The 21,160-nt window shown below is 41.1% G+C and overlaps 1 protein-coding gene across 6 annotated transcripts in view; it reads right to left on the bottom strand.

Annotated features, from left to right (window-relative positions):
- The window catches only part of LOC101941153 (nardilysin-like), an 80,040-nt gene that overhangs the window by 440 nt on the left and 58,440 nt on the right, over positions 1-21,160 (bottom strand). For 3 of the 6 annotated variants that reach the window (XM_065555367.1, XM_065555370.1, XM_065555369.1), the window contains 9 exons: positions 11,325-11,487; positions 9,684-9,715; positions 9,173-9,311; positions 8,288-8,335; positions 7,748-7,800; positions 6,331-6,414; positions 2,302-2,392; positions 1,665-1,781; positions 967-1,056 (listed from right to left, as the gene is read on the bottom strand). In XM_065555367.1, the coding sequence (XP_065411439.1) occupies positions 967-1,056; positions 1,665-1,781; positions 2,302-2,392; positions 6,331-6,414; positions 7,748-7,800; positions 8,288-8,335; positions 9,173-9,311; positions 9,684-9,715; positions 11,325-11,487 (817 nt within the window). Of the gene's footprint in view, positions 1-966; positions 1,057-1,664; positions 1,782-2,301; positions 2,393-6,330; positions 6,415-7,747; positions 7,801-8,287; positions 8,336-9,172; positions 9,312-9,683; positions 9,716-11,324; positions 11,488-17,636; positions 17,765-21,160 lie in introns of all 6 variants that reach the window. The other 3 variants (XM_065555372.1, XM_065555368.1, XM_065555371.1) reach the window with 3 other exon arrangements.

The raw sequence follows: 21,160 nt of genomic DNA, 5'->3' as shown, positions 1-21,160 counted from the left end.
TTCCATGGACACTCAATACTTATAGCAGTACAGACCAAATTAAGGGTATGTCTACACTGCAATCAGAGGTATGACCGCAGCCCATGTAGACATACCTGAGCTAGCGTTGATCTAGCTAGCTCAAACAACAAGAGCAGTAAAGCCACAGCAGCATGGGCTAGCTGATAGCCACTCAAGTATATACCCAGGGTTCTAGGTGGGTTTGTACAGCCTGTGCTGCCAGTGCTTCACTATTATGGCTATTCACACTAGCTAGAGAACAAAACTAGCTCCAGTATGTCTACACTTCGCTGCAGTCACACCTCCGATTCCAGTGTAGATATATCCATAGGCTTTTACTTCTTTCTGCAACTTTCAGAGTTAAGTAATTTATTCCTAATACTATGAAAACTTTATATACACAAAATGAAGATTTATTCCTCTCCTCTGACATGGGTTTAAAGCAGTAACAAGAGTTCAGATATTAATAGCTATAGGAAATGATATTTTCAATTTTATAATTTAATTTCTTTTTTAAAAGCGAAGGTTGTTCATTCTGCTAGGGTGCTTCAAAGTGCTGCAAAGATGACTTACATAAGCCTCTTCACAGGAGTCTATTTTAAAAGAACAGGAGTACTTGTGGCACCTTAGAGACTAACAAATTTATTAGAGCATAAGCTTTCGTGGGCTACAGCCCACTTCTTCGGATGCATATAGCTATATGCATCCGAAGAAGTGGGTTGTAGCCCACAAAAGCTTATGCTCTAATAAATTTGTTAGTCTCTAAGGTGCCACAAGTACTCCTGTTCTTTTTGAGGATACAGACTAACACGGCTGCTACCCTGAAACCTATTTTAAAAGAAGTTAGTCATAGAATGTGGGAAAGAAGAAAAGGACAGGCCCTAGAAATTAAATAAGGAAGTTACTGTTAACTCACTGGTGTGAAGCAATCTCATCTAACAGCACGATGATTCCAAACATACTCACATGTATACTGAGTGCTTTCCTCTCTTTGCCTCTATGAGCTTGGAACCAGTCAACTAGGTCTGACTTAGTTACTGATCGTAGTGCTTCAACCTAAAACCCACAAGAGTACACTTTTCAAATGTCCAAATTTCAGACACATCTTTTAAAAGCAACCTAATTCCCAACAGTTGAACAGTATTTTGAACGTTTCTACTAGTCTTCTGCCATTATCCTCCAGTTCCATCCCAGAACAAATACTTGTAGCAAAATTTTAAATCCCGAAAGCAGCAGTTAGTGACAGAAACACTTGCTGATGCTTATGAAATGGAATTGCTAGACGTTTCTATGAATTCTGAAAATCCGGTTCAAGTTGTAACTACTATTCATCTTGACACACTTAAAACAAAGATTTCTTTATACAGATCTCTCCAGGTCACAATGCATTCAGACCTTGAGGTACTGACTCCACCCTCTAGGGCTCCATATTAATGCCTAATACTAGGTCACTATAAATTGGTGCTTAAGTATTAACACGATGTTAAACTTTCTATTCAAGAAGCAATATTCAGTATTGATGTAAACCTGGCCCCAGTAAAATCAGAGAGAGTTTACCATTGACTTTCATTGAGCCAGAATTTCACTCTATATTTCAAATATAAGTATCTAGTGAGACACAGTAAGACAATAACATTGGTTGACATTTAAGTTTCATTCACTACCTCATGGGCAAGTCTGTCAAAAAGATACTGCTGAGTCATTATTTCATTCCAGTTTCTATCCACCTCTTCTCCAAGATAGGAATCTTCACATTCTTTAATATGTATTAGAGCACTGACCTGTAAAAGCAGACTGATGATTATTACTCTTACACGGAAGCCACCATATCGGGAAAGGGGTGGGATTCTGCTTCAACAGGGTTTAGCTAGGCTCAGGCTGCTGTGTATTGAATGATTCAAAGCAAAGGTTGAACTTGTGTTAAATGCAACTGTTGGCCTCTAAGGTTGCTTTGAGTACTGAATTACTAATAGTCGTAGTGTCCATTGAACAAGGCTGCATGTGTCCCCTGAGCTCATCTGGAGCCTTTCAGAAAAACAGGAGACCCCATCCCGGAAGGGGAAGAGTCCAAAACCAAAAAAGGAAAAAAATCAAAGTACCCTGTCCAGTGCCAATTTCAGAAAATGCTACTGTGCGCTGTAGCCAATGCCTGGAAGCATGGCCAAGGAGCAGCTCCAGCATCAGTATCTGATCGCCTCCACTTTCTCCCTCTCCAAAGAGCTTGCATGTTCTGTTTTTAACAATATGGGAAGATCAGAGCCATTCTTATGAGCTGTGTTTGGGCTGCTTTTCCACTTTTACCTGAGTCCTGAATGCTTTTTCAGTTAAAAGCCTCATTTTCCCCTCAAAGTACAAAAGAAATTCTTCTATTTTCTTGTCAACAAATTCAGAGCTGAAAGGAATAAGGGAAATATTAGGAACCATATGAATAACATTGGCAGAACTTAATAAATAAGTGGGGGGAAATCAATAGTTTTAAATCTGGAGGTTCAGGAGCTAAGAACATGCTTTGCTGTTTGCACAAGTGAGTCCTTCATTATCCTAAGGAGAAACTAAACAAGAAGGGAAGAGGAAAAATGCGATTTTTGAGAGGCACAGGTGGTCCATAGAACATAACCTGTTTGCTAAGGAGCACACAAAGGAAAGACATTATCAGTTTCAATTTGAAACCTTTCCCTGTCCTAAGAAATAAGATAACTTGACAAATAAAGCTAGCCAGTCCTTTCATATAAGACCACTAAAGATTTATGTGCAGGAAGCCAATACTACTTCTACTTCTTTTAATTCCTGACTGGTAATGGCATGGCAGAAATTTTGCTAGCAAGTAGTCCTAAGCCATAGAGAAAGCATGAGCCTGGGGTCCCAGACACAAGCTAAAGGACTGTAGGGAAGCAGGTGTTATATAGGTGTGACAGCTGTTTAAACAAGTGTTTCCCAACTGCTATGTCCATTGGGCTGATATTTCCAAGGAAAAAACATGCAGCCATTTGGAGGGGTGCAGAGACAAAGAAAAGAAGGCTGTATATTATTATTGTTTCCAGATTGCTTCTGTTTTTGTTAAAAATTAAAGATTAGCAATAAATCTATTTAAAATCAGTGAAAAGATGTTGAATCAAACCAGTTTATCGTGAACTCTGAGTTTAAGATAAAACAGCATTTGAAAGGTCATTCACTGAGAGCTTTGAAAACTGAGATGGGTTTTACTGGCCTATGAAAAGTAAGTCAAATATCATTTAATATACAGTAGTCTAATGGTCTTGTGTGTGTCATAAAACATTAGAAATGCTGTGCCGTGTGACACTGAAATAGAGACAAGGAGGAGTTTTCGCAAAAGTGATTATCTTGAAAAGTGAGCGTGGAGAAGCCGTGTGCCAAGCCCCCTCACGAGCAAACACCTTGCAGTGCACTTACTGACCACCCACCAGGATTTCAGAGGGAGTGTCTCGACAATGCCCCTAGGGACTAGCTGTAGACAAAAAGGGAACCCTGACCTTTCCCCCTCCATCTGAGCTCTTTGCAGCATTAGAGCCTAAGATTAAAACTGTATGTGGAAAGTATGAGTCATGGCTGTAATTACACAGAATCTACTAAAGAAGTGCATTCTATGGAGCTAACTTAATATCACACATGCATACAGCTTCAGAGAGAACGCATGCAGGAGTCATCTTTGAAGCACCCTAGCAGAATGGACAATAAAAATCAAAGGTGAAATAAACCCAGCAAGAAGATTAAAATGCTTCACTCAGTTCAGTGGTAAATGAAGTTGGAGGCAGTATAAGCACATCATTGTTGCCTTAAATAGAACACAATGTGTGGCATGACGAAGACCACTGGTTGGTCAGAGTCACACATGCTCAAAATTTTCACCATTAATCACTGATTTCTTAAAACTTCAGTAAATTCTCTATCAAATAAAGTCAATATGTTAAAACAATACATATGTCATGAGGCTGATAGGGGCATTTTACGTACTGGAAAATAAGAAGTCACCTAACTTAAATGACAAGGAGTCTGGTGGCACCTTAAAGACTAACAGATTTATTTGGGCATAAGCTTTCGTGGGTAAAAACCTCACTTCTTCAGATGCATAGAGTGAAAGTGACAGATGTAGGCATTATATACTGACACATGGAGAGAAGAGAGTAACTTTGCAAGTGGAGAACCAGTGCTGACAGGGCCAATTCAATCAGGGTGGATGTGGTCCACTCCCAATAACAGATGAGGAGGTGTCAATTCCAGGAGAGGAAAAGCTGCTTCTGTAATGAGCCAGCCACTCCCAGTCCCTATTCAAGCCCAGATTAATGGTGTTAAATTTGCAAATGAATTTTCCCATTTTTAACTTAAATGGTGAGTCTGTGGTGTGATACTTGTAATATGGACATCAGACTCTGCTCTTAAACAGACTGGCAAATGGGAAGAAGAATCCAGGACCAGCTCTATTGTGTGAGAGCCATGAGAACACTTTTCAGTACAGGCAAACTGTATTACACAGTTCAGCCACTAGATGGTGCAATGGACAGACTGGAAGTAACATTTTGCAAGATTTTACTTTGCAACCAAACTCCACAAGGAAACTGGAAACATACAGACATGCTCTTTAATTTATGCTATGGAGAAGCAGATCTTTAAAGATTTTACATTTAATGAAGACAGTCACAGAAATGACTATGAAAGGGTTCTGTCTATCTTTGATGCATACTTTATACCTCGGAGAAATGTGATTTATGAAAGCGCATGTTTACACCAAAAAATTCAACAACCAGAAGAATCTGTTGAATCTTTTATCACAGCTTTACTTGCATTGACAGAAAACTGTTTTTGAGACTGTAAAACATGAAAATATTGGAGATAGATTAGTTACAGGGCTTGCAGATAAAAATCTTTCACAGCACCTAAAATTAAAAACAGATTTAACCCTACACACAGCTATTCAAATAGCAAACTAGTCTGAGATGGTGAAGCAGCAAAACCAAGAGCAATTCACCAAACTTGAAAAGCAAGAAATAGCTTAGGAGCTGTAAAAGATGCAGCAAAACTGCTGAAAGTAATTATCATAAGACCCCTGAGAATAAAATGGACAAATTCCAGACTAGCTACAAAGCCTTTCAGCCTAAATGCAGGAGATGTGGAAAAATTCATAGCCCAAGACATATATGTACAGCCAAAGGCGCAAGATATAATAAATGCACAAAATATAGACATTTTGCAGCTCTTTGCTGCACCAAAGCAGTCAGGGAGTTGACCCATATTACAGACAGACAATCAAGTGTCACTGTTTCTGGGATTTATCTCATATGATCACACAGAGCCTGCCTGGAGAGTGAAACTGAATATTCATGGAAAGACTATTGACTTTAAAGCTGACTCAGAAGCAGATGTGACAGTCATAACAGAAGGGACTTACCATAGCCTTCAACCCCTCTCAGAGCTGAAATCATCTGAGATCAACAGAGCAAACTTTACACATGGCAGATGCAGAAAAAGAAGATGATGACTCAAAGACTCCAAACTGACCAGAGACAGTCATTGCAATTAATGGACAGCCAGATGACCAAGTTGTTACACATCTGGGTTGTGTAATTAGAAAACCCATACAATTCAGAAACACTTAACAAAATTATATGTATTGAACTTTAAAGATAGCATGATAGTGTACATTTTGTAAAATTGTAGGAATGTAAAACTTAAAGAGGGAGATGTAATGGAATGCTAAATTGTATTTACTATTACCCACTAGGTGGAGCCATGTATAACATATCTTATCTGCACATACAACAGCTCTAACTGGCGGTGCATTAAAGATATCTTAAAGAGAACACATCTCCTGTAACTCTCTCTGGGATGGAAGCTCTGTAACCAGTCCAAGACAGATTGCCACAAGACAAATCTCAGTCTAAAGTACTGTGGAAAAACGTCAGGGGTCCTGAAATATTACTTGGCTATATGCTTACAAGGTGGTAGACAGCTACTACTTCAGCTGAGATCTGCAAAGGTTAGCTCTGAAAAGCCACAAAAGGCCAAGGGCCCCTGAGATGGAAACACTAACATGCAGTTTAACCATTCTTTTAAATTATTAAGAGTAATAAATTCAGTTTAAGGACAGAAGGGACCACCAGAGCATCTAGTCTAACCTCCAGTATGTCAAAGGATACCAACATCACCCAGCCACACCACACTAACCCCAATAACTGGAAGTAAAGTAAAGAATTACAGCCCTCTGGAGATTAAACTATTGTATGCCCCAGGCAGAGAACAGGAGGAGGAACTGAGGTACACCAATGCCCGAGGCCTTGGAATTGATTAAATGAGATATACCCAGAAAAAACTCACTTGTTCTTGGTTGCTTGTGTGGTTACGGTAACAGAGAACCCAAGAATCCCAGATGTATTTCTACATGTAGGGTACACATGGTAGCTTAAACCAAAAGGAGAAAAAAAAAGTTCACAAGAACAAGTCACTTTACATTTACCATCCACAACTACTAAATTAGAATATTGTCAATACATAGATCTAAGGTTTTAGCAATGAGGCAGCTATTAATTCAAGATTCCCTCTGAAACAACAAATATCAAATCTCTTGAATCAAGTGGCCTTGGACTTTTCTTGTTCAGCAAACAAGCTAAGGTGAGTACTCGTGTTCTGAGAAATCCTGCACTCCAGATCTGTGAAATTACAAGAACCCTTATAGTAAAAGCTAAGATTCTGTCATGGGTATTTTTAGTAAAAGTCAGGGACAGGATGTGGGCAATAAACAAAAATTCATGGAAGCCCGTGACCTCTCCCTTCCCTGACTTTTACTAAAAATATCCGGGGTGGGGGAGGACTAACAATCAAGCACTGCCAAGGGGCTGACCTCAGACAGTTGCTCCAGCCTCAGGAGGGCTGACCCAACCCCAGCTGCTGCTTCAGCCCTGGGGACTGCTGCTCTGGCAGTCCGCCCACTGGCCAGCTGCTCTGGAAGCCCCAAGGCCGATCGCCAGCCATTGCTCCAGTGGCCCAGGGACTGACCTCCAGCAATGGCTCCAACCCCGCCACTACTCCAGCCCCAAGGGGCTGACCCAACCCCGGCCACTCCTTCAGCCCTGGGGCTGACAGGTGCTCCAGCCCGGCCATAGCGGAAGAAGTCCCAGCGGTCCCAGAAAGTCACAGAATCCATGATCTCCACGACAGAATCATACCATTATCCATAGTCAAGGTACTGGCCAGTCAGGGTTATTGGAGCCTCTTAGTTCACAGTAAAGAGCCTAAGTAGAAGGGGTTGTAGCTGCGGTTGTGACAGGAGTTAATTCAAGCTCAGCAATCCCCACCCTTTACATACGTGGTCCTGGGAAAGCTACAGTGGTAGCTACTTGGAAGACAGAGTGAAGGCATGTTACTTTTGAGGAAGTCTAGCTCCACAGCCAGAGTCAGTGCTGAACACCAAGCTGGAGAGATAGTTTTCTGCTTAGTCAAATTATGTTACCTTCTGGTTATGGACTCTAACCTGGAGGACAAGACCTTGCTGACAATTATTTTTTCTGATGAGTAACTTGACCAGTTTAGAGAAGCTTTACTGCACATAACCTTGCCATTTTTATATGGCACCAAAGAAATTGCTGGTTTTGGCTTTAGGATGTTATACTGTACTTTCCGCCACACTGTGGCAGGAGTTAGTTATCATGCAGTAGGGAGTTTCCATAGTAACACAGGACGTATCATATATGATAAAGCAGTTGAACAGGAACTGTACCCAATGCAGTGAACTTACCCAAGGGTTTGCTTCGTTCGCAGGAAGTTGAAGCAAGGCTCCTCCATGTGCATCTGAATACAGCATGAGTTCAGTCAGAAGACATTCCTACTTACAGCAACAGATATCCCACAATGGCTGCTTTCGCTCAGACTCAGTACCGAAGAATGATCAAAACAAGAAACAATGGAAAGCCTAAACCGCAATGAATCCCCTCACCCCAGAAAGGAATTAGCATGGAGTAAAACTATAACCATGTAACCGAATTACAAGAAATCCTGCTATTCAGGAAGTTTGATAGGAAGAAAGTTTACTTCACTGAGTTCATGAGTGAAACCGCTCATTGGGTTTTCCTGACATTATGCTTCAAACACCTATACCCATAGGGGAAATAAAAGGCTAATTCGAGTGGGTCACATGTATCATTAAGATTTGTAGTCTCATCTTGACACCAGCCATTGTTTACATGGCAGACGCTATCATATATAGGACATAGGTGCTCCTTCTATGGGCACGCATTAATAAACACTCAAGCATTATAAGGAAAGGAACAAAACTTACCACAAGCAGCTCCATAAGGGTGTATTCTCTTAAACTCCTAGCCCCAGACTAAAAGAACAAAAACACTAATTGAAAACAGTTTAGAGGTTTCTCATGAAGCTAAGAGCTATGGTCCAAGTAACTAGAGGGGCCTTTTTAAGAGAAAGAAGAACAGGAGTACTTGTGGCACCTTAGAGACTAACAAATTTATTAGAGCATAAGCTTTCGTGGACTACAGCCCACTTCTTCGGATGCATCCGAAGAAGTTGGCTGTAGTCCACGAAAGCTTATGCTCTAATAAATTTGTTAGTCTCTAAGGTGCCACAAGTACTCCTGTTCTTCTTTTTGCGGATACAGACTAACACGGCTGCTACTCTAAAACTTTTTAAGAGAGAGAGAGAACCAGTCAGAGTGGATTTCACCATTAAGTACATTGCAATTTGCAATAAAAAAAGCAATCTGAGACTTTCTGGCCTCCAATGTGTCCTCAAAGTAGCCCTCTGAGTGGAAGACAAGGGCTGCTCATGGCAAAAGGACCAGAATGGGTAAAAAGACAATCTTGAGTTAATCAAAGAATAGGGGGCATCAACAGGCACCATCTGGGGGAGAAAAGGTGAGGAAGAAAGGCAATATCAGGATGGAAGTGGATGGAACATGTCTGCATAAGGCATAATAGATCTAGAACTTTCACACACAAAATAATACAGACAACAACTTCATTAAGGATTTTTAGCAACTTGGACCTTGTTCATGTGTTTATGGGATCACTAGAATTCAAGACATATTCTTAAAATAATGGTTGGAGAATTGTTATGCTGATGGCTTTCCTAATCCAGACAGCATAACTAGTAGCAGCAGTCACCGCAAGGAAAATAAATGAGTATACTCAAATGCTTAACACATTACCTGATAATAGACTGTCACTTCAGAGTTGGCATCACCTCTGTTAAGGGTTTTCACCTTGCAGAGTAGGTGTGTGTTTGGCAGGTCTACCACCCGAAATTGAACAGGACATGGGTGTGGCAAGGGAAGGAACTGCAGTTTTCTGAAGGGAGTCCAAACAGCAAAGTGTCAAACACTTGCCCATTCCTTAACCCAAAACTAAGAACCATAATCTTCATAATCTAGATATCTCAATACTCAAAACAGCTTCAATCCACTCCCCCTTCTACAACAAATCTAAAATCACATCCTACGTGAACCACCATCAGATCCGAACACCAAAACCAGAAGATTTCCAGAAAATAGTGACAATATAGTTACTACATTTCTTTTTAAAAAATGGAAATTCCAATTGTTTACAACATTCTTCTCCACACCACAAAGGAAAAGAAAATGTTAACCAAGACTTATAACTTTGTAATATAATTATAGCTCGCAAGGGTGAAAGGTGAAAGAACCAAAGAGAGATACTCACAGAACAACATAATTCAGAAAATCCTTTGATTCCTAGGAGATAAAACATAAACATAGCTTTATTTAGAAGAATGGGATTATTAGCCCTTTAAGCATCAGCTCCAATACATTCTACACCCATCCAGAAAGGGGCCAGCAAATACAGAAACTGTCCAGTCCTCCCCAGCCTTGCCACATAGTACAGCATTTTGGCGGGAGGCTAGCCCAGCACCAAGCCTTTCCCTTCCCCTACAACGTGACAGCATGATCTCGTCTATATTATGCTGTGGGAAGAAACAGACATCTCCAATCCAGTCTCTTGCTTGGGAGTTTGTAGCCTCTCAACAAGGCCAACGTGGAAGCCAAGAAAGAAGAAAGGGAATGAGAGAAATGACTTACAGAGTCTGCTGAGACGCTAAGCTGCAAGGGATATGCACAAAAGGAGTCAGGGGGAATCTGCGAAGGAGCAGCTTGGGCCCCTGTTGAGGCAGTGCCAACAAACAAGAGAAAAACAGCAGTTTATGGTAAGTGCTGCAGGACCTCACTGTGCAACTGCAGGGCATCCAGGGTCCTGAGATTTATTTAATTCACAAACTACAGCACTTAGTGCAAAACATCTCAAAGACTCCATAATACCCAGAGCTAAACCTCAATTTCTCCTAAAAGCCAATGCCCATGTTTGTCATTACAAGAATCCCCACTCCCACCATTTTAGTGGTGTATTTCTCAAAAGGCTTGACAATCCAAGGACAAACGTTACCGATCAAGGAAAAACTGATAAACACAAAGTGAAGACAGCAAGTGGGTTCATGCCCCATACTCACTGACTACACAACAATGTTTGTGACACTGTATCAATGGGGCCAAACCCTGTTATATCCATGTTTTAAAAAGTCAGTTAGACTAGGTCAGACCTATGGCTGGATCCAGCAGTGACCAGGAAAAAGCCTTCACTGACTTCAATAGAAGTTTTGTGTGAGTAAAGATAACAGAATTGGACCCTAGCGAGGCTTAATATGGTTTGACCTTGCTACATAGGCTGTATCTACATTGGCAGTTGTAGGGAAGTTTTCCCCAGTTGTACCAGCACCCTGGGAGCGCCACTGGTAACAAACACTGGGAGCACAAGTACGAACAGGCTTTGGCCTTTTTTACCACCACAGAGTTTAAAAATTACTGAGCATATTTAAACAACATGGAGGGGAAATCGTCAGTGGCCAGTCTACATTTGATGTCCCACAGTGTTAACAACAGGAGCAGCGCCAGGGTTTTTGCTGCCCTAGGCGGCAGCGCTCCTCCTCTGAGCATTCGGCGGCGGGGGTCCTTCCGCTCTGCGTCTTCGGGGCACTTCGGCGGCAGGTCCCGGAGCGAGTGAAGGACCCGCCGCCGAATTTCCGCTGAGGGCGGCAAAATGCCGCCCTCCAAATCCTGCCGCCCTAGGCGACCGCCTAGGGTCGCCTGGTGGAAGTGCCGGCCCTGGTTAATAGGGTGAGTGACACTGGTGTGAAATACCCCTAAAACTGCTAGTGCAAGCAAAGTTATACACTGGCAAACCAGTGTTATAAATGGGGTTTGTGGCAATTGTGTTTGAACAACTTCTAAAAGTGGTGGTTTGACCAGTTAATATAGACTTCAGGCTTCAGCTGCTGAGAATAGTACTCACTCTGCTTGTGAAGTTTCCTTGCACTAGCCCCTCCACATACAGATGTGATTTGAAGCCCTTAACAAAGGATGAGAGCGACTCAGTGTAAAGGCCCTTCATTAATCTCCTGTATCTATCTACCATAGACCACTTGCCATGCTCCAAAATTAAAGAACGCACATCTCTGTAACAAACAACAAAAAAGAATAGTTTTAATTGTCAATTCAGAATGTGTTGCCCAATAGGGTCTTTAAATCCTGAACTTCTACCCAAGCTCTGTGATAAGCAAAATTTCAGCTAATCCTAACCAGAAATACCAAAGTACTGGTTAATCTGCCCTAGAGCTTCAGTCCTACCTCAGCTCCAAAATGTCTCTGGTAACCTGAGACCTCTGTTGTACAACTGCTTTGGCATGTCCCTGGGGGAAGACTTAAATACTGGTTCCCAGGATAACAACTGTATACTGCTTTTAAATTTTGCCAGGGTGTGTCACAATGCAGATTGTTTTTCTTTTCTAGGCCACTTATTTAACTCTGTGGACCTCTATTTCAGACTGCTAGTGTTTTACTCAGCCAACTATAGGAACTCCACAAAGTGAGCTGTGTCATCAGAAGCAGAATTGCAGAGTAACACAGCCTGTTTAAACAACAGAACATACTAATAAAAACATCTGAAATTTTCATTCTATATATTTGAAAACTGAACAGGGAGAGGGTTAATTATAAGGTCCAACCAATAAGAGCTGAAGCCAGCCCTACACTTCCTTCCTCCCCCCTTCCCCCCAGCATCTCTCAGCAATATCAAGCCCAGAGGAAACAGAAGTGAACCCAAATATGTTATGAGAGCTAACGTGATTCTTGGATGTATAAGCAGCAGAACAGCTACTAGGAGTAGGGAGGAGGTATGCACCATTGATAAGACCATTATTGGAATACTATGTCCAGTTCTGGTGTCCACACTTCAAAAAGGATGTTCAAAAATTGGAAAGGCAAAGCCAAAGGCAGTAGACAAGGAACTGAGGGGGCTGGGGAGGGGTTGGTTACATGGTGCTATGTAACTGCCTGAGGTGGCGCAAGTTGGGGACAGCGCATGTGCAACCCAACCAGGCACTGCTACCACAAATCTCCCATTACAAGTGCAGTGACGCACAATTACCTAAAGTGGAGCACCCACAGGGACACTCCTGGAAGAAGAAATGGATTTTGCAGCTTTGGAAAAATCTTCAAAGTTGACACTGAACATATGCAGTATTAGCTTAACCAACTACGTCTGAGGAGCCTCCCACATTAGGAGGGGTGAATGAAGCAGTTCTCGGAACTCTCCTTTTTTTATTCTTTTAAAAAATGTGATTAAATGACAATCTAACTAACTATAAAGAACATTTGCCTCCAAGGGGCAGAAAAAAACCTGAAAAATTGATGAGGAAAGTGTCAGGAAATTGCATGTGATCCAAGCTTGCTCCATCTTCAGTGGTTAGAAGAACTGAAGGGCAGTGGGGCCATGCCAGTTTTATACGCCTGAATTTGATATTCCTGCGTGTACCCCAGAATTTGATACTACTGTAGTCAGCCATCTTGTGTGTTCAGCCACTGTCAGCTGAAAACCAAACATCACAGAGCTAGGATAATCTTAGGCCCTGAGAGGCAAAGCCAAATAGCTGGACATTTGCAGTTTTTCTATCAGAATGGGAGGTTGGGACAAGAAGTGAAGGTCCCATTAAAATAGGGGGAATGTTTAGACAAAGACCTTGGTTTTAGGTGCCTCTAATTTGGAAGTTTATTGTTATTATTAGAAATGCTTTGCTGCTAAGGAGAATAATGAACTGTTATTGTCTGTTACTAGGGAAATTGTTAGACTGTTAGAGCCTACTATGAATTATGTGCTTTGTCTGGAGAAAATTTATAAAAAATTTAGTAGAAAGGGTACTTTGGAGCAGTTTGAGGAACTTTTCTTTGGGCAAGGATCTGATATCTAAGTTCACCAGCAGCTATATAGAAGATGGAGCCCCCCTGATTCCTCAAAACCATCTCTTAGATTTAGGTAAATAAAAATATTTTGAGATGCTCTAAACCTACTGCAACAACATATGTATGGGTGTGCTTGAGATCTAAAGAAGAAAAAGGAGTTTTAGGTGAAAGCAAAGACAGTTCCCTTTTCCGTAACTGGTGTTCTTCGAGATGTGTTGCTCATGTCCATTCCATATTAGGTGTGTGTGCTCGCCACATGCACTGGTGCCAGAACTTTTTCCCTCAGCAGTATCCGTAGGAGACGGGCTCTGGTGCCCTCTGGAGTGGCGCCTACATGGCACAGTATTCCACATGCCACTCCAGAGATGGGGTGACCAGAACTGCACTCAGTATTCAAAGTGTGGGCATACCATGGATTGATATAGTTGCATTATGATATTTTCTGTCTTATTTCTATCCCCTTCCTAATAATTCCTAACATTCTGTTAGCTTTTTTGACTGCTGCTACACACTTAGAGGATGTTTTCAGAGAACTATCTATAATGACTCTGTTGGTGTCATTAGGCATAACCCTAGATAACTGGGAGGGTGGAAGACCACGAGTGTCGATGAAACCTTCCTGCACTAGGCCTAGATGAACCAAAGTCTTTCCATGTTTAAACTCTAATTGACCTCAAAAGCCAGATGCAGAAATTGGAATGTGTAAAAGCCAGTTATCAGGTGCAGCACCGCTCATACCGGTGCCAAGCGGTAATAATGAGGCCTGCATAGTTCTGGCTGAAAGGCAAAATAACAAATCAAAGGAAAGGGACAAGATAATAATTCAAAGAGAAGTTACTAACAAGCTGGACTTATAGCCGCCAAGATGATTTAACTGCTTAAATGTAATTGCTTGCTACTTGCTTAATGTAAACTATTACGGGGGTGGGGAAGGAGGGGAGAAGGAAAAAGCTTAGCTGCAAAATGTATAAAAAGAGAAAAGCTGCTTATGATGGTGTGCTTGATCTGAGACGTGCCAGTCTCCTTGAACCGCTTTGAGATCTCAAATAAACTCTGATTGCTTCTCCACCCTGGTGTGTTCATTGGCGCGAAGCACACCAGGCAACGAACCACGCTGTTGCTTTCCTCGGGCACTCTGTGCCGGCAACAACTCCAAGATCTGTTTCTTGAAAACAGCTAATTTAGATCCCATCATTTTGTATAAATAGTTGGGATTATGTTTTCCAATGTGCATTACTTTCCATTTATCAACACTGAATTTCATCTACCATTCTGTTGCCCAGTCACCCAGTTTTGTGAAATTCCTTTGTAACTCTTTGCAATCTGCTTTGGACTTAGCTATCTTGAATAATTTTGTGCCATCTGCAAATTTTGGCACCTCACTGTTTACCCCTTTTTCGAGATCATTTATGAATATGTTGAACAGCACTGGTCCTGGTACAGATCCCTGGAGGATACCGCTATTTACCTCTCTCCATTCTGAAAACTGACCATTTATTCCTACCTTTTGTTTCCTATCTTTTAACCAATTACTGATCCATGAGAGGACGTTCCCTCTTATCCCAGGACTGCTTACTTTGTTTAAGAACCTCTGGTGAGGGATTTTGTCAAAGGCTTTCTGACAGGCCAAGTACACTCCACTGGAACACCTTGTCCAGATGCTCATTGACCCCCTCCAAGAATTCTGATAAATTGGTGAGGCATGATTTCCCTGTTCAAAAGCTGTGTTGACTCTTCCCCAACCAATCCAGTTCATCTAGTTGTCTGATAATTCTGTTATTTACTATAGTTTTAATCAATTTACCTGGTACTGAAGTTAGGTTTACTGGCCTGTAATTGCCAGGATCACCTCTGAAACCCTTTTTTTATTAGCAATCCTTCAGTCATATGGTACAGAAGCTGATTTAAAAGATAGGTTACATACCACACTTAGCAGTTCTTTCATATGTGAGTTCCTTCAGAACTCTTGGGTGAATACCATCTTGTCCTGGTGTCCTTTTACTGTTTACTTTATCAATTTGTTTCAAAACCTCCTCTACTAACATCTCAATCTGGGACAGTTTCTCAGATTTGTCACCAAAAAAGAATGACTGAGGTGTGGGAACTTCCCTCACACCTCTGTAGTGAAGAACGATGCAAAGAATTAATTTAGCTTCTCCACAATGGCCTTATTTTCCTTGAGTGCTCCTTTAGCACCTTGATCATTCAGTGGCCGCACTGATTGCTTGGCAGGCTTCCTGCTATTGGAGTACTTAAAAAAAAAATTACTTTTAATTTTTGAATCTTTGGATAGTTGCTCTTCAAATTCTTTTTTGGCCTGCCTAACTGTACGTTTACACTTGATTTGTGAGAATTTATGCTCCTTTTTATTTTCCTCAGTAGGATTTAACTTCCAATTTTTAACGGATGCCTTTTGGCCTCTAACCGCTTCTTTTACTTTGTTGTTTAGCCATGGTAGCACTTTTTTGGTCCTCTTACTATGTTTTTTAATTTTAATTTGGGGTATACATTTAATTTGAGCTTCTATTATGGTGTTTTCACTTTTGTGACTGTACCTTTCAACTTCCATTTAACTAGCTTCCTCATTTCTGTGTAGTTCTCCTTTCTGAAGTTAATTGATACTGTGGTGGGTTTCTTTGGCATTTCCCCCCATATACGAATGTTAAATTTAATTCCACTATAGTTGCTATTACCAAGAGGTTCCGCTATATTCACCTCTTGGACCAGATCCTGTGTGCCACTTAGAACTAAATCAAAAATGGCCTCTCCCCTTGTGGGTTCCAGGACTATCTGCTCCAAGAAGCAGTCATTTATGGTGTCAAGAAGCTTTATTTCTGCATCTCATCTGGAGGTGATATGTACCCAGTCAAAATGGGGATACTTAAAATACCCCATTATTATTGAGTTTTCTATTTTTATAGCCTTTCTTATCTCCCTGAGCATTTCACAATCACTGTCCTGGTCAGGTGGCCGGTAGTATATTCATATTGCTATATTTTTATTATTCAAGTATGGAATTTCTACCCATAGAGATTCCATGGTACAGTTTGATTCACTGAAGATTTTTATTATATTTGACTCTATCCTTTCTTTCACATATAGTGCCACTCCCTAACCAGCACAACCCACTCTGCCATTCCTATATATTTTGTACCGTGGTATTACCATGTCCCATTGATTATCATCATTCCACCAAGTTTCTGTGATGATAATTATATCAATATTCTCATTTAATACAGGGCACTCAAGTTCAGCCATCTTAGTATTTAGACTTCTAGCATTTGTATACAAGCACTTACCAAATTTTAGCTGTCTACCACTATGTGATGTAATTGAATGAAACTCTTATTCACCCACGAAAGCTTATACTCCAATACGTCTGTTAGTCGATAAGGTGCCACAGGACTCTTTGTCGCTTTTTACAGATCCAGACTAACACGGCCACCCCTCTGATACTGTCATTTCACTGTTTCTCTTCAGTTCCTACCTGTACTTTATCAACTTCCATCCTCACCTTCTTAGTAGGAAATAGAGAATCCCCATTAATAAATCCTCCCTTAAGGGATGTCTCTTTCTGAACCATGTGCTCCTCCACAATTGCTGGCTTTCCCCCAGCCCTTAGTTTTAAAACTCCTCTACAATCTTTTTAATTTTACTTGTCAGCAATCTGACAAGTTCCATTTTGGTTTAGGTGGAGTTCATTCTTCCTGTATAAGCTGTTCTTTCCCAAAATGTTCCTAATAAACCTTAACACGTGCTTCCTACACCATTGTCTCATGCATATCAAGAGTTTTAGCTGTGGCAGTTTACAAAAATAGTATCAATGTTTATTAGACTTTTATTGTAAGAATTATTTTTCCTCCTGCCAGTTAATCAGTTACAGCTTTTTATATAACACCCATAAGCATAAAAAAAAATAGATTTCCAACACTCTTCAGCCAGGCCCTCAGTGTGTCACTGAGAAATCCAGAAAATAGTTCACATATCCCTTCCAAACCAGTAACACTCACTCTTCCTTTACCCTGGTGTATAGTAATTACTTTGTAATCTGCCCAATACACAGCCTTATATACATGAGTAAATATCCACCTCTGCTTTGGCATTTGATTAGTAGCACCAGACACTTATTACAAAGCAGAAGTAGGCGACAATTTAAGTATTGTGCGCTAAGTATTTAAATATTATGCAGGGATTCATTGTATTCACTGAGACAGTGCAAAATACTGCACAGTAATTTGTGATTGGAAGAAAGGAAATATCTGCAGCCGCTACAATGACAATACAGTTAAAGCAGAGAAGATTCCACTCCGTGTGTACCTCCACCGTATAACCAGTCTATCTAATTAGCCTTCTCACAGACACTCACTTGGCCAGTATCTCTGGCTTGATCAGAATATTAAAGTAAGTCTTTTTTAGCTGCTCTGTTATCATCTCAAAAACCGCTGGAGTAAAACTGAAGTCAGACAACTGGTCAATGATGAGCTGAAATAGCAGCTGGAAAGAAAATAAAATATTGTTTTCTGAACCATTTTTACCAAATAGAAGAATATGTTTTCCAAAGAGGATTATTTTGAATTACATTTTATATAAAAAGGAGACTCATCTAATAATCCATGGATCAACATGAACTGCACTGTATAGATCTATTAAACATTCTAATAAGGTCCTGTATTAATTAATAAATACATTAATTGGTTAAGAATAAGCTACCAATTGCCAGGACATCTCATGCTCATAGCATTCAGAGCAATGAAGAATTTTGTTAAATCGGTTAAAAGAAAATTAACTATTTCTTATATAGCTAATTTTTAATAATGTAAAATGCATTAACTGTTTGTTTTATTGCAATGTTATAAATTAAATGCATAAAACTCAGGAAATGAAAGTTAAGGTTCTCCTAATGTCAAACTCACCCACACTGCACAAATATTTTGACTGCTGTGTTTGTAATTTAGGTTAATTAATGCAGTATTGGCAACTTCAAGAGATCAAAACTCATGAGATAGACACACAAAAATCATGAGATTGGCTCAAAAAATCCTGAGTTTTTAAAAAAAGATTACATTGTGTTTTTTAGGTCTGTCCTTTGAGTTTTGAATTCCCCCTGCCGTGTGTGCACATGCGCCTGTGTGCATGAATGCATTTTCCCTTCAAGACCTTTTCCACTCCGTTTATCCAGAACGACCTTGTTCAATTCTGGGAGAACACTTCATCCAGTTCTCTGGGATCCAAAAAACTTTATTTGACTCTAGATTTCGTCAGTCAGGTTCCTTTATTTGGCATACAGCAAAGCTACACTGAGTTGATCAGACTCAAGTGTACAGTGTGGGTATAGGGAGTACCAAGCATCCAATGTTACATAGAAAACCTCTTTCTTTATATACATTTACACATTACATTGCATCACACATTTTGGGATTGACTTGGTTACTTTTCAGGAACCAATCCATGTGCAGCATGCTCTGTAATGCATTCTCCACACTGGAACTACACTTTACCTTCTCTCTACATTCCTAACTTATCTTTTCCACGGTTAGTAAATGGTTTCCTGGGTGTTCTCCCTCTCAGATATTCTGTCTTCTTAGCCTACTAACCTAGTTACTGATCTTATTTAGTACATTCTGTTTTCAGCCTAATTATCTGTTTACCTTCCTCACTCTATCCTCCAAGAAATGAGGCCTTCCTTCACATATTAATTACTCATGACAGGCCAGACCTCAGCTACAGTGAGTGTAAGAGAGAGAATTAGCGTTGCCCACTCTTGCAAATGTATAGGGTAAGGTGATTTTGGCCCCTGCTGCAGGAGCTCTCACCCCACGTCCGCCCATCCCTTGCCCAGCAATTAATCTTTTCCCCCATCTCCCCATTAGTTCTGTCCCCACCAAGTTCAGCCCCCACATCAGTCCCCAGCCTCCTCAGTTCAGCCGCCACAACCCATTGCCCACCACCACTTTTGCTCCTCCTAGGGTTTTCACCCTCCTCTCCCAGGCCTGGGGTAGGGGGGGGGGAGCTGTAGCAGGGTTCCGTCTTCCCCTTTGCAGACTAAGGGGGGCAAGCTCCAGGGTTCTTTACCCCCTTCTGCCCTTCCCAGGCCGGGTGCAGTGGCGGGGGAGGGAAAGAGGGGGAAGGAGGAGCAAAGGTGCTGTCCTGTCCATTTTTCTCACAGAAGGGGAGCAAGGGGAGGAGCCAGAGCTGCCCTGAGCTGCTGGGCTCTTTGCTCCCTTCTTCTCCTCCCCTCCGGTGAGAATGGCAGGCAGAGTGGACCAGAAAGGAGGGAGCAGAACTGCACTGAGCTGCTAGACTCTTTGCTCCCTCCTCCATTCCTGTGAGAATGGCAAGTGGAGGGAAGAGATTCTGTCAGCTTTTGGCAGGCTGAACTTCATGAGGGGGCTGGAGGTTATCACAAGACAAACTCTAGCATCTTGTGAAATCCCATCATGCACAAAAAAAAAAAATCATGGGAACTGGAACTACTGTTAACATTACCAAGAAAATATTTTTTTCAATATGTAAGGATCCTGTCATAAGCAGCTGCATTTGCAACTGATCTTCTACATCACCGGTTGGTGGAGTTCATCCTATATCAAAGATTCTTCATGTGGCTAGGGAACCCCGTCATACTGAGCAAATCAGCAGCAGTCACAGGCACCAGCAGGTGCAACAGAAGAGCAGTTGAGAATACACCTGTTGACAACAGGAGCTATACTTAGCCGGGCAAGGGCAGCAGCAGCCAGCAACTGATATGTCCATCAAGGCTGTTGCCCATGCAGCCTACCAGGCATTGCCTGTTGCCCACCAGCCAATGCATCACCATGCTCCTCCCTTGACCCAGATCTGATCCTCTCCTGATGGTAGCTCACCCTTCTTGCTCTCTTCTATGTTGTGTTCTTTGCCTCCCACTCCAACTTCACATGACATGGGGTATCTATACCTCCCCACAGATCCCCCTCACCATTTGCCTTGGTCTCTAGGACACTCCTACAATCAGAGGAGAACTTGCATCTTGTCCATCTTTGTCTGAAGGGGCTAAGCAGAAACCACAGCTGTTTGAGGAGTGCACCAGCTGTGCTCCTACTGCAGTCCCCCTAGTGGAGACGCCCCTTCTAATTTTCTCCCCCAAATCTCCATGGCCTTCAGACCTTATCACTGGGCACATACCTTTAAAAAAACCTCATCCCAAAAGATATTAATACGATTACATTTACACACACATCACAAAAAGACATGGTCAGTATTTACAAAAAGCTATGAAAACTTAAATTATAATTAAGGTTGTTTATAACTCCACATATCCAGTGCTTTAACGTGAAGAAAATTAGAAGTTAAAGTTCTTCACATCTGCATACTTAGCTATTTGAAAAACACAAAGTATATATCTTTTCAATAAGAGTTCTAAGGCATTACATAATGGGATATAATCACATATCTATTAAATAAACAAACATTCAAATATTTTTAAGGAAAGCTGAGTGTGTTTGTGCGTGCAAATGCATACAATAAAGAAGGTAGAGGTTTAATGTCTACATCATATTTTCTGTTATTTGGTATGGTATATAAATATTAAACAACTGTGAGGCACCTTTCAAAACGCCAACTTTCCTTACAAAACATTTAAAATACTTCTGCCTCTTTATTGTGTTCACATGCTCAGCTGCCCTTCTCCTGTCTCAAGCTCCATATATCTCAGAGAGCAAAGATGGCAATTTCCTGATTCATTGTTAGTTTGCTATTACATGACAAAGATATCCTAATCACTCCATGCAATTAAAAAATAATCTTTTTTAAAATTTTGGTTAAGATAAAATAAAGTATGTCAGATTTTGTTACTTTCCGATTCTTTTAATTGGATTTTCATGCCCCAATGCACCAAAGAGACTAGTTCTTTCTCCC

This window comes from Chrysemys picta, chromosome 8 (assembly GCF_011386835.1).
Source record: "Chrysemys picta bellii isolate R12L10 chromosome 8, ASM1138683v2, whole genome shotgun sequence".
In the NCBI taxonomy this organism is placed as follows: domain Eukaryota; kingdom Metazoa; phylum Chordata; order Testudines; family Emydidae; genus Chrysemys; species Chrysemys picta.
Note: the sequence above shows the minus strand (reverse complement) of the source record. Positions and strands in the feature narration are given on the sequence as shown.